This window comes from Muntiacus reevesi, chromosome 12 (assembly GCF_963930625.1).
Source record: "Muntiacus reevesi chromosome 12, mMunRee1.1, whole genome shotgun sequence".
Taxonomy (NCBI): domain Eukaryota; kingdom Metazoa; phylum Chordata; class Mammalia; order Artiodactyla; family Cervidae; genus Muntiacus; species Muntiacus reevesi.
This window is the reverse complement of record NC_089260.1, coordinates 46,729,890-46,749,805: the sequence shown is the minus strand read 5'-3', so window position 1 is coordinate 46,749,805 and position 19,916 is coordinate 46,729,890. Positions and strand designations below refer to the sequence as shown.

The 19,916-nt window shown below is 38.1% G+C and overlaps 1 protein-coding gene across 4 annotated transcripts in view; it reads left to right on the top strand.

Moving 5' to 3' along the window:
• Positions 1-19,916, top strand: part of PREX2 (phosphatidylinositol-3,4,5-trisphosphate dependent Rac exchange factor 2) — a 303,314-nt gene that overhangs the window by 238,339 nt on the left and 45,059 nt on the right. For 3 of the 4 annotated variants that reach the window (XM_065902847.1, XM_065902846.1, XM_065902845.1), the window contains one exon: positions 19,776-19,842. In XM_065902847.1, coding sequence (XP_065758919.1) covers positions 19,776-19,842 — 67 coding nt within the window. Of the gene's footprint in view, positions 1-5,096; positions 5,395-19,775; positions 19,843-19,916 lie in introns of those variants that run through there. The other variant, XM_065902848.1, reaches the window with a different exon arrangement.

Here is a 19,916-nt window from a genome sequence, read left to right as displayed (position 1 = left end):
TTACATGCCCTTGTCAGCAGTTACCTGCTATATATCTTTCTTGCTGAATATTAAATTTCCTTTGCACAGGAAGACAATTACCTTCCTCTTTACTCCCGATAATGCCATTTTTTCCTGCTGATTTCTTGAGTAAGGGTGTTAATTTCTTCCTTAATTTTTCCTGTTATTTGTAACCTCAGATACTCAGATGTTGCTCTTGTACAATCTGTTCTTGGTTTTCAGACCCAGAGGCTGACCTTGACCATTTCTTTAAAGGTTGTTATTGTCAATGTTAAAAAAAACCTTCAGGGGTCACTAATTCCTCATAGACCCTAGAGCCTTTTTAACACTTTCACTGAAAACTGTTTCATTCCGAATTAATTACTAATTAGACATCAGAAAAGGCCTTATAACAAATAAGCATAAGTAGGTAAATTAATAAACTGTTATCTTATTGGAAAGCTTTATTGGAAAGCTTTAGATTCTAAAATTCTTCAGATTACAGGTTTCAGAAACCAAACTTAAACAGGCATAAACAAAATAATATGGCTTATATAATCAGTATATCCAGTAACTATGGGTGCTTCAGGTACAGCTGGATCCAGGTATATAGGTCTTCAAGATACTGTTTCTTTCTCTCCCTCTTTGGTATTCCTGTCCTCTTTGTGGGCTTCATTTTCAGGCAGAGTTGTTTCACTTTTGGGTAGAAGTGGTCACCACAGACCAGTATTGCATTCAGAGAAGAGAAGGTGTCCCCACTGTACCTCTTGTGCCAACTAAGATTTCCAGCAAAGTACCTGGTCTCTTTAACAAGACCTGAGTCATGTGCCTGTTCCTGGGTGGGCTGAGCATCACAGAAGTCCAGTGAGCTGTTACAGAAGGCATGGGGTAAGGATTCTGGACAAGCACAAACAATGGATTTCACATCAGTTATAGAGATCTCTCCAGAACAGCAAAGAATAGGTGGAAATTTGCTCCTTAAAAGAAAAGATAATGTAGCCATGATACCTACCAATTTTTAAGAACACATTAGAAGTCTGTCACAATGCTAAGTGAGTTATGTACATTATTTAATAAGTCAATGAGTTCCATATTATCATTTCTATTTTAAAGGGAAGTTGTACAAGTTAATCCAGATAATAACTGGTGAAAACAGGATTTAAAGACTTTTTTCTCTTTAAAGTCTGTAATTTTTTTTTTTTTACTATATTAGGCCAGCTCAGTGAGAGGAGCAAATGGTTTACACGATAAACAAATTTTCTGTTATGAAGTTTTGGTATCAGATATTATCAAGTGCCTCCAGTTGCTCTGATTCTGTATCGTTTATTCATTGAATGTTCATGAGATTTCCATTCTTGTAAGAATGGCCAAGATGGAAAATGAACAAATAAGCTAATACATAAACAATGTATTACAGATAGTGAAAAGTGCAATGAAGAAAATCTGAAACTAGTTGCTATACTGAAAGATTGGTCAGTTAGAGCAGGTAGTTAGGAAGAACTTAAATATATTAGATATTATCTGAAAGAAGGACTTCCCAGGTGGTACAGTGGTAAAGATTCCATCTGCCAATGCTGAACACTCAGATTCAGTCCCTGGGTTGGGAAGATCCCCTGGGGAAGGAAATGGCAACCCACTCCAGTATTCTTGCCTGGCAAATCCATGGTCAGAGGGACCTGGCATGCTGCAGTCCGTGGAGTCACATAGTCGGACGTGACTAAGCACACAAGAAGATTCGAAAGGAACCTGAATCACAAGGAGATGATTGCCAGAGTATGGGGGAAGATTGTTCCCAGAGCAGCAAATTGATGCAAATGGGTCATGGCAATAGCTTATCTTGTCTGAGGAAGACAAAGGTGGCCAGGGCAGTGCTGACAAGTTGAAAAGGATCATTAGTGTTGAGAGAGCTATGCAGAGGCCTGTTATGTAAGGGCTGTAGTCTATTGTAGGAGTTTGGATGTTTTTGTAAGGAAGGAGACCATTGCAAATGTTTTATTGAATTCCTGCTGTCCAGTTATATCTCATGCATCTCTTGCAAATAGATTCAAATGGTTGAAGTTTGCTGGAAGCAGTAGTGAAGCATGCAGTGGCCAGCTGGCTGTGCTGACTGTTTCTCCTCCAGTCTCCTGGGGAATACAGATGAGGCCGTGTACCTCGGGAGTCTTTGCCTCGTGCATCAGAGCCCTGGCACTGGGTGCCTGCACACACCCTGGGTTAGTTGTTTCTCCTGGTGAACAGGATTGAGCCAGCGGAAATTTCTAACAGCTGCTTCTAAAATATACCCTGCGGTGCCAAGTCAGATGATGTTCTTGATTGATTTCCTTCCGATTCTTAAGAAGTACGGCATGTGAAGTGTCTAACTCAGAAATTCTAACCACAAAATTCCAGAGAGAGGGGCATTCTCATTCCTTACCTTCACTATTTTATTCTCTGTTTCTAACTCCGACTCCCCTTTGTATTTACTCTGGCCATAAGCCATCATTCCCATTAGCCTCGTTTATTTCCCCCACCTTACCTAAATGTAATTTTTCATTGCCAAATCCTTTCATTTTAATGTATCCTGTTTATTGGCAGAAAGCAGCACTGCATGGTGACTAATGAGATAAATGTGAATGTGAACAGTATTCTTCTATAAAGTGCTCCTTTTAGGTTGAGGGGTCTAGATTAGCTTTTTTCAAATACCCTTTTCAGTATAAAGTGAGCATTAAAGCAAAAGAGAAAAATCAAAAGGAAACAAGTTGTATATTAGTTTCTAAGGTTGTTTATTAGTGTGGTGAAATGACAACTTTGTACTGAATATTTTAGGGCTTATAATTTGGGATATCTCAATGTAAACTCATCATCTTTATAGAAAGCAGACAAGGAAATTATTGAGAGCATATATTCCCTTTAAGTATGTCATTTTTTGGATATAGAATGACACATTTTCTTTAAAGAGAATTTTTTAAAAAACCAAAATATATTTTATATAGCAAGCATAAGGATGATAGATGTTTTGTTTAGGTTAGCAAGAAATGCTACACGAATATCAATCTCAGAGTCTTATATTTTGAACAGTTTTTCAACTGACAAATGTCTGGCTAGAAGGATGCATGTGTTTGGCTGTTCCCATGATAGCATCTCCATAAAATGGGTCATTTCTCTCTACCTTTAAGGAAAAAAAAGTGAGTATGTTCTCCTGACATGAGACAGATATGAAGAATGGCATAGCCTTACTACCATTTCACATCTTTACGGCTATCAAACAGCATGAGAAAATAAAGAATAGCAGGACTTCAGGCTTTGACCCCATCTGCAGTCATAGGCTCATTACCAAACCAGACATGGGTCTCCTCGCCTAATGCACAGTAATGCCAGTCCACTGACACCAGGTTGTACTGAAGGACAGTTCAGCATTTATTGCAGAGCACCAAACAAGGAGTCCAGGCAGCTAATGCTCAAAAGGCCCAGACTCTCCAATGGCTTTCAGGGACAGGTTTTTAAAGGTAGAGTGAGGAAGGTGGGTTACAGGATGTGTGATCAGCTTGTGTACAGTCTTCTGATTGGTTGGTGGTGAGGAGATTAAAAGCTGACATCATCAACCTTCTGGTTCCAACCTGTCTGGGGTTATGTGTTTGTGGTCAGTCTACAGTTTACTTCTTCCACCTGGTAAGCATCTACAAAACACCTGGTAAGTATCTACAAAACAGCTCAGGGATATGGCTTGAGGTATTATCTATGGACATGAATTTGAGCAAACTTCAGGAGATAGTGGAGGACAGAGGAGCCTGGCATGCTGCAGTCCGTGGGGTCACAAAGAGTCAGGAATGGCTTAGCAACTGAATAACAACAAATTATCTATAATCCTCAAGGAGGAACTAAAGACCCTTGACTTTATTTAATGGCTAAAGTAATATCCTGACTGTTTGCCTTTTTCCTGCATTTTCTCACTTCTCTGATTAAATTTATTCTTTGGAACTCAGGGGAGGCCTTGGGGGCCTTTTTTACAAGCAAGAGGCAGGTGGAGGGTGTGAGGGTAGGTGTTTGTCCTCACAAGGTGACATAAGGTCCTACTCAGTTATAGGCACTTGTCTTCCATCCCCATCTTTTTCTTCTTGTAGAGCCTTTGACTCATAACACACTATTTCCCATTCCTTGTTTAGACAGCAAATGGTATACCCCAGTTTGAAATGGAAAATTTTGGTTCTGTTGATGAGAAGCTGTGCAAGCTACCTTAAATCAACAAGAGTATGAACTTCATAAAATCTGAAAGCAAGCAAGAGAAACAAAGAGAGAGAATATCAATTAAAATACAGATAATGCCTTTGTCCTTCAATTGTTTCATTTTATAAAGCTGCAGATTTTAGAGTTATTCTGTTTTAATTAACTGGAAACATTCCAGATGCATAGCAAACTCTTCCAAAGCAGTTTTATATTTGCTTTCCATCCAATCTTCAGCTGAAATCCATTTTTTATACCTTGAGATACATCCACATTTCTGTTTTTCTAAGACTAGCTGTAAACTAAATGTGTATATCCAGTTTATTTCTGTTTTCAGTAGGTTATGGAGATTTCAGAGCTGTATATTTTGTTTTATATGAGAAGTGATTCTTCAGTAGCAGGAGAAAACAACTAACTCTACAAAGAATTTGAATTTGTTTATCATGCTTAAAAGTATACTAGATTTCTTTCCTATATCTGGTATAGGTAAAGGAGCTATGTTTACAAAACTAAAGTTATACTCTAGGTGTCATATTCTTACACAGTATAAAACTAAAGGAGCTGCAGGATACTTGGTCTGACATACCCTTCACCCCCACCAAGTATCAGGGACAGAAATGAATTCAGCAAGTGACTTTTTCTCTGGAAGAGAAGCTGGGTTTACAGTGTTTAAGGGGGAGGAGATGGGAGCTAAAGTTGTGGGAAAGGGAGTATTTTCCAACATAGAGAATTGTTGTCATTCAGTAGCTCAGTCGTGTCTGACTCTTTGTGACCCCATGGACTGCAGCACACCTGGCTTCCCTGTCCTTCGCCATCTCCAGGAGTTTGCTCAGACCCATGTCCATTGAGTAAGTGAGGCCAACTAACCATCTTATCCTCTGTTGTCCCCTTTTCCTCCTGCCTTCAATCTTTTCCAGCATCAGGGTCTTTTCTAACGAGTCAGCTCCTTACATCAGGTGGCCAAAGTTTTGGAGCGTCAGCTTCAGCAACCGTCCTTCCAATGAATATTCAGGATTGATTTCCTTGAGGATTAACAGAGAAAAAAGAATGAGTAGAAGTCCTGACGGGTTGAGGAGAAATGACAAAGTGTCTGGAGGCTGGAATTCAGGGGGAAGATAGGCATGAAACAAATGGGTGAACGGAATCAATATGCCCTCCTTTACCTCCTGCACCATCAACTCTTCCTCACTTCTTTCAGCCCAGCTGTCACTCAGGACACACTCCAGCCCTATTTCTGTGTGCTGAAAGAGTAGACAGTAAATCCCCTACATAGGAACCTTCGGGTTGTGAACTTTCAAAGATGTGAGTGCGGGTTTGCATGCCCAGTCACGTAAGTCGGTCCATGTGTCCGGCGTACACGGGCACGTGAGTGCGTCCTCTGCAAGTTTTGCTCCTGTGTCCTTAATGTACCGTACTGTAGTACAATGCCTTTGTTTCAAGCCCAAGATGTCTGGGAGCAAGTGTAAAAGCTGCACTCTTGTAGTTGGTACTACTGTGCTTTTCAAGAAGATTAAAAATGTTTTCTTTATTTTTTGTTTTTGTTTTTTATGTATTATTTGTGTGAAACATATTATAAACCTATTACAGTGCAGTATTATATAGCCGATTATGTGAATTGGGTACCCAGGTTAACTTTGTTGAACATGTCAACAAATTGAACTTAAAAAGGAGCTCTTGGAATGGAGGATGTTCATATGTAGGGGAATTACTGTAATTAGGACCCATCCCATCTCACATCTGTCTTCCTGCAGGAAGCTTTCAGGGATAGCCTCAGCTGAATTGCTTGGTGTCTTCTTTGAGACTCTTTGAGACTCTCTGTGTTTTCCTTTATTTTATTTTAACTGCAAGTTATTTACCTGTTGATGTATACGTGAGGGCAACCATGTCTTAGTTCACCACTGTGCTTGGGACATAACAAGTACTGTGAAGGGGCTTTCCAGGTGGAGCTAGTGGTAAAGAACCTACCTGCCAGTGCAGGAGATACAAGAGATACCATTCGGTCCCAGAGTCTGGAAGATCCCCTGGAAGAGGGTGTGGCAACCTACTCCAGTATTCTTGCCTGGAGAACCTCATGGACAGAGGAACCTGGTGGGCTGCGGCCCATAGGGTCACAAAGAGTCGGACACACCTGAAGCAACTTAGCACGCACACACAAGTACTGTGAAAATTCTTGAATTGGAAATCCAGTTAATTGCAATGTATTGGTCTTTGGGTGGGGTATTAGCATTCTATTGAATTTATTCCAGTATCCAGTCTACTTCATTTTATATTCAGAAAATTCTGGGCCACTTGAAGGGTACAGATGCTGACTCTGTTGGAGATTTCTCTAAAGAAAATTCATCAGTGTAGCCAAGGTTCATAAATTTCACATGAGACAAGATCAGACAAAGTTGAAATTATAGTGACAGTTTTGGGAGCAACATACCTGTTCTTTATTTGAAAATTGCCATAATTCTATTAAACTTTGACACTGTTATTTTCCAAAAATATGACAGAGCTGCCAATATATTTATGCATATAATTTCACTTAATTATCTGGACTATACTTATTTCTGTGAATTAAGACTAATTCATTTACCCTTGGGAAGTTGTAATTATGTCTAATATTTATTTTATTATTACATGAAAGGAATTTTAATTCAATTTTTAGGTGAGAGTAACAAATGGGATTAGAATGATTTGACTATGATTTTTCACATTTTTGTGAAAAGTCCTTTGTGATAGTTTATCCAGGATGAATAGATGTTCTGGCTGACAAATAGCAGCAGATAAAATCATCTTCAAAAAGCAACATTTGAAGAAAATTTTCTGTCTGCAAGCTAAGAAAGCTATTGTTTTCACCAAAGCAAAGGGAAGATCAAAGTACCTTGTGTTCAGAATTTCCTTTGGAATAAAAAAGAGCTGGAAGTGTCCAAGAAAAAATAAACACACCCTGAAGAATCAGTTAGGGAAATATACTTTGTGAAGAAAAATTGTCCCTGCTTATGGAAGCAAGATTGATTCTTATTTTTAACTCTGCTGACTTTTTTATCAGAGCACAAGGACAATCAGTCTTTAAAAAATACATTCAAAGCAGCCTAGTCAAGCTCTCTGAATTTTTTTTTCCTATTGCTTTTGTTCAGTTCCTTTTTGCTGACATTTCAGAGTTCTTTTCTTTGGTGGATGGACCATGGAAGGGGAGTGAATCATTCTAAATGATTCTTTCAAAAGAATCATATCCCTTCTTTCAAAAGAAGGGATAAGAAAATCACCTTATGCCTTCACCAATCAGGAAATTTAGCTTGGACCCAGAGCTTTTGATAGAAAAGACATAATTGTAACTCAGAAAAATTAATATAGATGTATTGAAAGTCATAATTTATGTGAAGAGTCAGGGTGTTCTGTTTGTAAATTGGCTGTCTAGTTACATAGACCACCCAACTTCAACTGAGGACAAAGTTCCATCTTCTATAGAGTCAAGTGTGTGAAGTTCTGTCAGTCATTCAGGAATAAAATCAAACACATCTTTGCTTGGCTGCTGGTAACTTCAGTCAGAAGGACTCTAATTTCAGTTGCTTTGGCCAATTTCTTCCCATCTTTCTTGCATGCTAAGTTGCTTCAGTTGTGTCTGACTCTTTGCGACCCCATGGACTGTAGCCCACCAGGCTCCTTTGTCCATGGGACTCTCCAGGCAAGAATACTGGAGTAGATTGCCATGCCCTCCTCCAGGGGATCGTCCCGAACCAGAGACTGAACCCACATCTCTTACTATCCTGCATTGAGGTGGGTTCTTTACCACTAGCGCCACCTGGGAAGCCCTTGGAATATTTCAAAATCTGTCCTTCCTGAGATGTCTTCCCACCTTCCTGAGGTTAGTCTTTTTCCTTATTTTCCCTTTATAAGCTTCTGTTTTGACATTTTTCACATCAAATTTTATTTATTTATTTATTTATTTTTTTAATTTATTTTTTTATTTTTCAGTGGGTTTTGTCATACATTGATATGAATCAGCCATAGAGCTACACGAATCACATCAAATTTTAAATTCTTTTTTCGCGTCTCTGTTTCTGCTTTTCACCTTGTCTTTCTCTTTTTAGTTTACCCATTGCTGATAAGGTACTTATTCACGGACAATTAATGAATGCTTGTGTATGTATCAATGTCCAAAATTTAGGGCAACCACACCATGATAGAGAACATAACTGAGCAGCCTGGGGGGACTAGTGAGGACAGAGCAGGGGTGAGAATGAGACTAGAGTCGGAAAGACTGATTCAGAATCTATTAAAATAGTTCAGACAAGTGGAAATAAGAACCCTACACAAATGATAAAAATGGAGATGGATAAGAAGGTATAGATTTTAGAAATATTTGAGAAATGGAGAGAAAAAAATTTTTTCCACCAGAAGCATGGTTTGTTGAGAGAGAAACAGAGACATGTTGGATTGGGTGCCTGCATTGTTCTCTGATACAGAGAGAAAGCATAGAGGTCATGCATAGTTAAAGCCAAAATAACGCATGAAATTTCCAAGGTGGTAGCACCTCACCCCCAGAGAGGGTCAGTGAATCCCTCAAATGCAGGCACCTGGCAATGTTGCAGCCAAGACTCAAGCTAGGCGTTTCCAGCTCCACAGCACACACTTAGTCACAGCACTCCACTGCTTCTCTCAAGTAGGGAGTGATCCCAGTATTAATGTGTTTGGCTTGGGGAAGTGCTTTAGTGCAACTTTAATCACTAACAATGAAAGAGTTAAGGACAACACAAATATGGAAAATCATCTTGAAAACTTGGGAATTTTGAAGGGCAAGGTAGCATTTGGATTTTTTTCTCTGAAAAGGGGTAGCTTCATAACTATAGAAGGAGAAAAGAAGCTATGATAAAGACCAGAGCAGAAGACAAAGGCAAAAGGAGCTGAAATAGTTGCAGTCTTATTGTTACTTGTACATGAAAGAAATGATCTCTGGATGATTAAACTCACTAACATGTTTTTGTCTTCAAAATGAATGCACCTCATAGAATATTACACATTGCCAAGAATGGGGAATTCATCTGCATACATTTTAAATATCATCAGCATGCATTATGTCATGATCTTTGCATCAAATTCCAAAATATTGAATTAATAGATATAATAATATAAATTTATATTACATTAGATATAATATTATATGATATTATGCAATATCATATTAGATATAGTAATATAATTATATTATTAGATATAATTTAATTTTAGATATAATTTAATTATACAATGATAATAATACTAGAATTAAATACAAAAGATTTAAAGAACAAAACTGAACTTAATAGGATATTTTCTTTCAAGTCTGTTCAATATTAAGACATGTTCATTATGCAGAATTAAAAAGCTATAGTTCTGTTCCATTCATAGCATATTATGTAATAAGTTTCTTAGAAGTGCTTCCGTTGATATAAACTTTGAACTTCATCTTGATATTTGAGAAATCAGTGAAGTCTGATATAACACCAGATACACTCAGAAAACACAGTGAGAGCTCATAGATGAACAAATATCTTCCTAGTCTGAAGGAGAAGCATTTTTAATAGATCTAATATGATGCTCATTGCAGTTCTTCTGAGCTAAGTAAGAAAAAACAGTAATATGCTTAATAGACCAAGTGACATTTAGTTCATGGGAAAATTTTTTTTCAGAAAGAGATGGGATACCCCACCACCTGACCTGCCTCTTGAGAAACCTGTATGCAGGAAGCAACAGTTAGAACTGGACATGGAACAACAGACTGGTTCCAAATAGGAAAAGGAGTACGTCAAGGCTGTATATTGTCACCCTGCTTATTTAACTTATATGCAGAGTACATCATGAGAAACGCTGGGCTGGAAGAAGCACAAGCTGGAATCAAGATTGCCGGGAGAAATATCAATAACCTCAGATATGCAGATGACACCACCCTTATGGCAGAAAGTGAAGAATAACTAAAGAGCCTCTTGATGAAAGTGGAAGAGGAGAATGAAAAAGTTGGCTTAAAGCTCAACATTCAGAAAACGAAGATCATGGCATCTGGTCCCATCACTTCATGAAAAATAGAAGGGGAAACAGTGAGAGATTTTATTTTGGGGGGCTCCAAAATCACTGCAGATGGTGACTGCAGCCATGAAATTAAAATATGCTTGCTTATTGGAAGAAAAGCTATGACCAACCTAGACAGCATATTAAAAAACAGAGAGATTACTTTGCCAACAAGGGTCCATCTAGTCAAGGCTATGGTTTTTCCAGTGGTCACATATGGATGTGATAGTTGGACTATAAAAAAAACTGAGTACCAAAGAATTGATGCTTTTGAACTGTGGTGTTGGAGAAGATTCTTGAGAGTCCCTTGGACTGCAAGGAGATCCAACCAGTCCATCCTAAAGGAGATCAGTCCTGAGTGTTCATTGGAAGGACTGATGTTGAAGCTGAAACGCCAATACTTTGGCCACTTGATGTGAAAAACTAACTCATTTGAAAAGACTCTGATGCTGGGAAAGATTGAAGTCGGGAGGAGAAGGGGATGACAGAGGATGAGATGGTTGAATGGCATCACCAGCTCAATGGACATGAGTTTGGGTAAACTCCAGAAGTTGGTGATGGACAGGGAGGCTGGCGTGCTGTAGTCCATGGTGTCACAAAGAGTTGTACACGACTGAGTGACTTTCACTTTAACTATTTGTGCACAGAGATACTTCTGAGAATAACCTAGATACTGCCTTTGATTTCACACCAGAAAAACTGTTAAAGATAGAGACAGTGGTGGAAAACTATCTAGAAGGATGCACAGTCCCAGCTTTGTGACCAGGCCTGAATTTAGTCCCAAGACAGAAACGATGATTGCCCTACTGTGCTACGAACAAAGTAGAAGTTGGCTTCCAGGTGCCTCCAAAGACAGTATTAGAAGTGGTAGCTTTTTATAGAGTTTGTGATTAAAAGCTAAATGGAAGGTGCCACATGGAGCTCTGCTCTACTATGGCTTGAATGCCACAAGGTTTTTTGGGCACTTTAATAAAGAATTTCCATTGAGGTCATTTTTGTTATTGTGCAATCAAAATTAAAGTTATGAGTGAAGTAGTGATTTCCCGTATTCAACATCTAAAGAACTGAACAAACACTGCATATACCAATATTTAAAGTATTTGATGTGGGAGATGAATGGTTTCTTGTTTGGTAACTAATCTCGGTTGGGGTGATAGCATAGCTTACAGGGGAAAATGCATCTTTAAACTCTCCTGTGCTTGTTTTAATAACTCACAACCCTTCCAATCGACTTCCCTGGTAGCTCAGTGGTAAAGAATCCACCTACTAATGCATTCGATGCAGGTTTGATCCTTAGGTTGGGAGGATCCCCTGGTAGAGAAAATGGCAACCCACTTGTTGCCTGAACAATCCCATGGACCGAGGAGCCTGGCATGCTACAGTTTGTGGGGTCACAGAGAGTTGGACATGACTGAGCAACGGCATAAGCACAAGGCTTCTCATAGAAGAAAACCAGTCTCATGGAGCTCTGTTGCCAGGGAGGGAAGATTTTAAAGCAGTTTCTTAACAAAATTCAATAAAATTATGTTGCCATTCATAAATTAAGGACAGTTCTACCCATTTGCTTTCTCTAATTGATTTAATTATATTAAACCATCAACTTTGGTCAGTACAAATAAATTCACGGGCATTACTAGGGAGAATGGTGTGAGTAGTGTGGTGGATGGAGTCAGCTGAGGGGAGTTATTCAGAGGTTTGGAAGGAGAATTACCAGGTTAGGCTTCTTGGCAGAAAATTTTGACTGGAAGAGGAAGGATGTTATTGGACAGTGTCTAAAAGATACATGGAATCAATGAGGGCATATTTATTTTTTCATTGGAATGCATTTGCCCAAATTTACAGTTCTTTGGAGAAAGGACTCAGTAGTGGATTAGATGATTTCTTGTCTATCCATGCTAATTTTCACTTCGTTAAGTATGTACTTAGTGATTCACTTAACAAATATTTATTGAGCAGCTGCTTTGGCTAAGGCAATATTCTAGGTGCTGGGCTTACAGAGGTAACAATGTAGATCATGTTCAATTTCAAAGAGTTCTTTAAAACTTAACCTGTGGTCTGTTCATTCATCTGTGGAATGAAATTACAAAAAAAAAGGAGTCCTGAGGGACCTTCAGTTTCTTAATGTACTTTCATTAGCAGAATTCAGAAATAGTGAGAGCTTCAGGTGGGCTCCTGCTGATCTGCATGCCTGAAGATTCCATTCGATGGCCCTTGCAGAATTTCTGTGTGGACTAACTAGTGAAAAGTTTTCCTAGCTGAAGCCAGTCAGTGAAGATAGGAAGAGTTGCCTTTTACTTCAAATGCACAGATGCCAACACAAGACCACAAGGATCGTGAATAGTCTAGCAAGCATGTCATCACCAAAAGGAAAAAAGGAAAGAAAAAAGCTTCAATAACTGACTCTAAAATAATGGAGATCTGTAAACATCCTGACAAAGAATTTAGAACGATCCTCAAAGAAGGATAGTGAAATGTAAGAAAAGTTCAACATCTTCATCCCCCCCCCCAGATTCCACACAGAAGTGAGACCACACAGTATCCTCTGTCTGGCTTATTTCAGTGAGCACAATGGCTCAACCAAATTAGGAAAACAGTGAATGAACAAAATGAGATGTCCAGCAAAGCGATAGAAACCATTTTAAAAACTCAAACAGAAAAGAACTGCCAAATTTAATAGAGAACTTCAACAACAGATTCAACTAAGCAAAAGAAAAAAAAATCAGTGAACTTGAAGACAGAGTGTTTTAAATTATCCAGTCAGAGGAATAAAAAGAAAAAGAAAAACTAAAAAAAGCTTATGTGAATTATGGGTTACCATCAAGAGAAACAACCTACTCATTACTGGAGTCCCAGAAAGAGAAGAGAGGGAGAAAGGGACAGACGCCTCTTTAAAGAAATAATATCTAAGAAGTTCCCAAATCTGGGTGGAAATGTGGACATTCAAGTTCCTGAGTTTATAGGTCTCCAAAGAGTTTCAACCCTGAAAGTTCTTCTCTAAGACACATTATAATAAAATTGTGTAAAATCAAAGGCAGAATTTTTAAAACTGCAAAGAAAAAAAAAATTGCTCACGTACAGTACTAGAGAACAAACCCTCCACGAGGCTGTCAGCAGATTTCTTAGCAGAAACCCTGCAGACCAGGATGGAGTGGGATAAACCTGGAGGCAATTGTGCTCACTGAAATAAGCCAGACAGAGGATACTGTGTGGTCTCACTTCTGTGTGGAATCTGGGGAGGGGGGGGGGGCGGGGATGAAGATGTTGAACTCATAGAAGCAGAAAAGAATAGGGAGGTAGGGAAAATAGGACGACGTTGGTCAGAGGGTACAAATTTGTGGTTATGGAGGATGAAGGCATCTAGAGAGCTTATGTACAGGCATGTTGTCTATACTTAATAATACTGTACTGAACCCGGAAATTATGCTTAGCATGGAATCCAGGAGATTTTACATACACAAAAAATCTTAACTAGGTAAGGTAATGATATATTAATTAGCTTGACTCTGGTACTCATTTCACTGTGTATACTTATATGAGATCACCATAGTACTTACCTTAAATATGTACAATTTTTACTAAAAATTTTTAAAATGTTAAGTAATGAATAAAAATGATAATGATCGTTATTAACATTGGGTGATTTGCTGTGTGTCAGACGTTGTACACTAAAGGTTTGCGTGTATGTGCTTAGTTGCTCAGTCGTGTCTGACTCTTTGCGACCCCATGGGTAGCCCACCAGGCTCTTCTGTCCATGGGGATTCTTCAGGCAAGAATACTGGAGTGAGTTGCTATGCCCTTCTCCAGGGTATCTTCCCAACCCAGTGGTCGAACCTGGGTCCTCCCGAATTGTGGGTGAATTCTTTACTGTCTGAGCCACCAGGGAAGCCCAATTAAACAAAATCACCACTTATTATAGAGTCTAGTGTATAAGTATAGAAGCGAAAAGTTAGGCTTTTAACATCTAAAGGTGATAGTACTTAATCATAGTTATTTTCATCTATTCTTCTTTAGAACACTGAACAGGAATTTGCTGTATCATTTATGCTAGTCATTTATAGGTAAAACAACACTCCTATGTGTCTTGAAAGAGATCTTATGAATATTTGTCTCTTAATCATCATTTTCTCTCATCGAGGAGGAAATATTAAATACCCTTCCTCTCTATTTTTAAGTTCTGATGATTGTTAAATCGTATAAGTATTATGCTTCAGTGCTAATTGAGATGTAGCCTAATAGTTATAAACTTAAAAAGAATCCTTCCTACAAAGAGTTCTTTTTCAAAAGTGCATAGTAATTATTTTATCTATTTTAAAATTAAGATATTTAATATATTTCCTTTTCTCTATCAGGTCACATATATGTTTAGTTGTTCGACTCTGTGTTTTAGAGCTCTCATGAAATAGAACTCAATTCAACACTACATCAAGTATTATTACAGGTTATGAATCAGGCACTGTCTTTGATTATGGGACAGCAAACTATAATTTTAGGTGCTCTGTTTTTGACAAGCCAAGAGACAAATTTATCTAAGCAAATCCAAGTTTATCTCATTATTGAGGATTTCTCTTCATATAGCTTTAGGTAAAACCTATTTCAGAGAAGTCAAAGCTAATGCTTTTGGTCACTCAAGTTGGGTGAGATGAAGGTGCAAATCACCATTCTCCTACCTACTGATTTAGCATGTATTCTTTGCCCATGTGTAGACACAGGTTGAACCTGTCTGGTGATTTTCTTTTTTTTTTTTTTTTAATTTTATTAGTTGGAGGCTAATTACTTCACAACATTTCAGTGGGTTTTGTCATACATTGACATGAATCAGCCATTGAGTTACACGTATTCCCCATCCCAACCCCCCCTCCCACCTCCCTCTCCACCCGATTCCTCTGGGTCCTCCCAGTGCACCAGGCCCAAGCACTCGTCTCATGCATCCCACCTGGGCTGGTGATCTTTTTCACCATAGATAATATACATGCTGTTCTTTCGAAACATCCCACCCTCACCTTCTCCCACAGAGTTCAAAAGTCTGTTCTGTACTTCTGTGTCTCTTTTTCTGTTTTGCATATAGGGTTATCGTTACCATCTTTCTAAATTCCATATATATGTGTTAGTATGCTGTAATGTTCTTTATTTTTCTGGCTTACTTCACTCTGTATAATTGGGCTCCAGTTTCGTCCATCTCATTAGAACTGATTCAAATGAATTCTTTTTAATGGCTGAGTAATATTCCATGGTGTATATGTACCACAGCTTCCTTATCCATTCATCTGCTGATGGGCATCTAGGTTGCTTCCATGTCCTGGCTATTATAAACAGTGCTGTGATGAACATTGGGGTGCACGTGTCTCTTTCAGATCTGGTTTCCTTGGTGTGTATGCCCAGAAGTGGGATTGCTGGGTCATATGGCAGTTCTATTTCCAGTTTTTTAAGAAATCTCCACACTGTTCTCCATAGTGGCTGTACTAGTTTGCATTCCCACCAACAGTGTAAGAGGGTTCCCTTTTCTCCACACCCTCTCCAGCATTTATTGCTTGTAGACTTTTGGATAGCAGCCATCCTGACTGGCGTGTAATGGTACCTCATTGTGGTTTTGATTTGCATTTCTCTGATAATGAGTGATGTTGAGCATCTTTTCATGTGTTTGTTAGCCATCTGTATGTCTTCTTTGGAGAAATGTCTGTTTAGTTCTTCGGCCCATTTTTTGATTGGGTCATTTATTTTTCTGGTCTGCTGATTGTCATTTATACAAGAGATCAGTATCTTTTGATGTCATTTTCTGTGGATTTTCCCCTTTTAAGTGCTATGATAGTCAAAGGCAGTTTAACAATAGTGCTTATGAAACAGTCACACCTATAGTCAACTGCTGTACCATTATAATAATGGCATGTCTATGACTGATATCTGTAATTGACCAAACATTGTTATAACTCCTTTTTGAAATGCAGAGTAAATGCTAAAATCCAAAAGCTACATGATCAAGGTTAGAATATTTAGAGATAGGACATGATATTAGGAGAACTATATATGAGTCTGGCCAAGTGAGAAATTTCCATAAATTATTATAAATATAGAGGTGATGTCATAAGCACTGATGTAAAGAACAAACAAGAATCTAGCAGAGACCTGAGTGGAATACTGTAGTTGTTCCTCCTTACTTATGAAACACCAGTGGCACTTGCACCTTAATTACCTCTCTTCGAAATTGGATATTTTCCAGCATGCCCAGAAAAGGGAGAAAAAGGGCCAGAGATATTGCCAAATACCAGTCACTTTTGTCATTGATTTAACCTCTGTGTCTCTCCTATCAGACTTTTGCATGGGTCTCTCTTTATGTAAAAAAGCCTGACCATTCCTGGAGCATCAACTTGAGCCTATAGAGCTGTGATCTTAATATCACATGATTGAGAAATCATTTTTCTAACTTGTTGGTATATTAACTTGCATGAGTCTGAATTAATCTTGATGTTCCCCACACTCATTTTCTTTCTTTCATGGCAGATGTCAATTCCCTGTGTCCCAGACTTCCCTGGTGGTCCAGTGGTTAAGACTCCCACTTCCAATGCAGGGAAGCATGGGACTGACCCCTGGTCAGGGAACCAAAATCCCACATGCTGCACAGTGTGAACAAAAAATAAATACATAAAAAGTAAAATAAAAAAATAAATACTAACCTAGTCTTTTCACTTCTAGGGTCTCTAGCATCTCAAATTTCCCTAAATTGTCATATCTGATGGGTCGTGTACTTCTTTCTATTTATTCTTTTTTAAAAAATAATTTTATTGTTGCTGTTGTTCAGTTGCTAAGTCATGTCCAACTTTTCGCAACCCCATGGACTGCAGCAAGCCAGGCTTCCCTGTCCTTCACCATCTCTCAGAGCTTGCTCATGCTCATGTCCATCAAGTCGGTGATGCCATCCAACCGTCTCATCCTCTGTCCTCCGCTTCTCCTGCCCTCAGTCTTTCCCAGTGTCAGGGTCATTTCCATTGAGTCAGCTCTTCACATCGGGTAGCCAAAGTATTGGAGCTCCAGCTTCAGCAATTTTATTATTTTTTTAATTGGAGGATTTTCCACTTATTCTTACTTTTTCACTGGTAGCAAAGTTTTCCCTGTGTAGTGCTTCTCCACTGCTTAACAAATTAATTTTATTATCTTAGTTTAGTATTTCTTTTCCTCACAATAGGAATCCAGCCCACTTGCCCAATACTCACTCACTCTGCCTTACATGAACCTGCTGTCTGGCAAACCTGACTCCATCCATTTATCTTTCTCTTCTATTGTTCATGGTGTTGCCTCCACTTGAAATTCTATTTTTCCATTTTGGCCTGTCCTGAATCCCATCCATCCATCCAAGTCCAACTCATGTACCATATTCTTATGGAGCCTTCTTCCTCATGTGTGTGTATTTCAGTATCTTTCTGTAAGTTTTTAACTTACCTGTCATTTTCTGCACTACATTCTAGATACCTCTGTATTTGTCCTTGCTGTTAGATTGTATGAGATACTTTCCCAAGACTCGTTTCATTTTAGTTATTTAATTTGGATATATTTATACTGCATTTATTGTAACATGACATCACCTCTTTCCTTGGTATTTTATTCTCTAGGGACTAAATAGAAAATATTATCATACTACATTTATTTTGTGTGGCAGGGTTCATTTACAAAGTTGCAACAAGGAAACCTGATGCATGCCTGCATGAAAGGAAACTTACTGTTCCTCCTATGTAAAGTAGCAGGAGTGTTTTCAAAACCATCTTAATAAGATTTGCTTATTGAGACAAAGAGCCATGACTTCATTCTTACTAACCTCAAAAGCATATTAAACTACAGTCAGTTTTGGCATTAATCCAGTTTTACCATTAACTCTCTCATAAATTTTGATTAAGGGGTATTGCCAGACTTTTGTAATTAAGGGAAGTGCATTAGAAATGTATTTCATGTGGGAATTTATTTGTCATGTTCTGAAAAATACTGAAGTTCTGTGAATACCTGTAAACCTTAGGGATGGTAAAATTCATGTCTGAACAACCATTTTTCTGAACAGAGAGTACGCAAAATTTGTTACAGGTTCAAGTCTAAATTTTTATTTTAAGAAATAATTGATTGAATTAAAATATTTCTTGGCTGTGTAAATTTCATAGGAGTCAGGAAGAAGCTGTATTTCATGGTTACCTTCTCTCAGTGTCGTCAGCCCATAGATAGATTTTATAATAATTTGTCACTTTCTGTAACTGTGGATTGATAAATATTAACTACTCACACAGGTCTGGATCAGTAAATATATTTAGCTCTGAATTTGTCATAAGCTTTTATCTTCTAAAAGGGTATGGTTATATAGCTGCTTTATCTATTTTCATTTTGCTCTATAGCATTTGGCTTCCCTGATGGCTCAGACGGTAAAGAATCCACCTGCACTGCAGGAGACCTGGGTTCGATCCCTGGATTGGGAAGATCCCCTGGAGGAGGGCATGGCAACCCACTCCAGTGTTCTTGCCTGGGAAATCCCATGGACAAAGGAGCCTGGAAGGCTACAGTCCATCGGGTCCCAAAGAATTGAATAGGACTGAGTGATTAGCACAGCATTATAGCATATAGAAAAAGTGACATTCTCTCAGAATAAAGTTTTACTTGATGTGGGCATTTATACATTTTAAATCTATAAAATGTTTTATTCTGTTTTTCTATTGGCTTGCTTCATCAAATATGTGGGGTTTTTTCTTTAAGCATTTTGTCCCAGTGAAAATTTGTAGATTTCTGCCACGTCAGTTCAAGTGACTATAGCAGGATTAGATCTATGTGATCCTGCTCTTAACTGGCTGAGTCAGTGACAACTTTTCTTTTTTTTTTTTCCCCTAAGGACTGTCTCTTTTAGAAAGTAGGGAGAGTGCTCAGTGTGGCCACCTGTGTATCACTTTTCTAGAGTGAGTTTTCCACTTAGTGTATTAAAATAGTTGTGACCATATTGCATCCTGGTGACAAAAAAGAACCAGTATATCTTTGAAGAGAATTTTACTTCTCATCTGAACATAACTTAGTGGCTGAAAGAATCCAGCTAAATAATCTGTTTAAAATTAGTGTTTGGAGAATTATTTTCATGATCTGTCACTTGCATAAATAAATGAAAACTGGATCATGTTTTTCAACAGTCAGGAGAAAATATCTTTCTTCAACTTTTATAATAATATTAATTACTGCATCAATGAGCACTTATTCTGTGCTATGTGCCCTCCTAAGTATTTTATTTGCATTAACTCACTTCATTTTCTTGGCTGCCTCATGAAGTATTATTAATATAAACTACTAAAATCCCCAAATTACAAACGAGGAAATTGAGGTATATACAAATTAAATATCTCTTTAAGGCCATACAATAAATAATGGAGGTGATGGTAGCTTTAATTGTTTTTTTCTGAATGGAAAACTTTCTTTTTTTGCAGTTCCACTCATGCTAACATTCAGCACTTTGTCAATTCATTTGTCTTTAAAAGGAAATCAGTAAAACTTGCACATCTTCATGCTTTTTAATTTTTCTAACAATAAATGATCATTTATTCTTTGGTTTCTTACAGGGCATTCTACTTGGACAAGTCAAATTCACCACCGAACTCTACATCTAAAGCTGCCTATGTAGATAAGGTAAAAATAGAAGACTGCATTGACCCTATATTTTACCATTTACCTCTTATTTAATGTTGGTGGTGGTGTTCTTG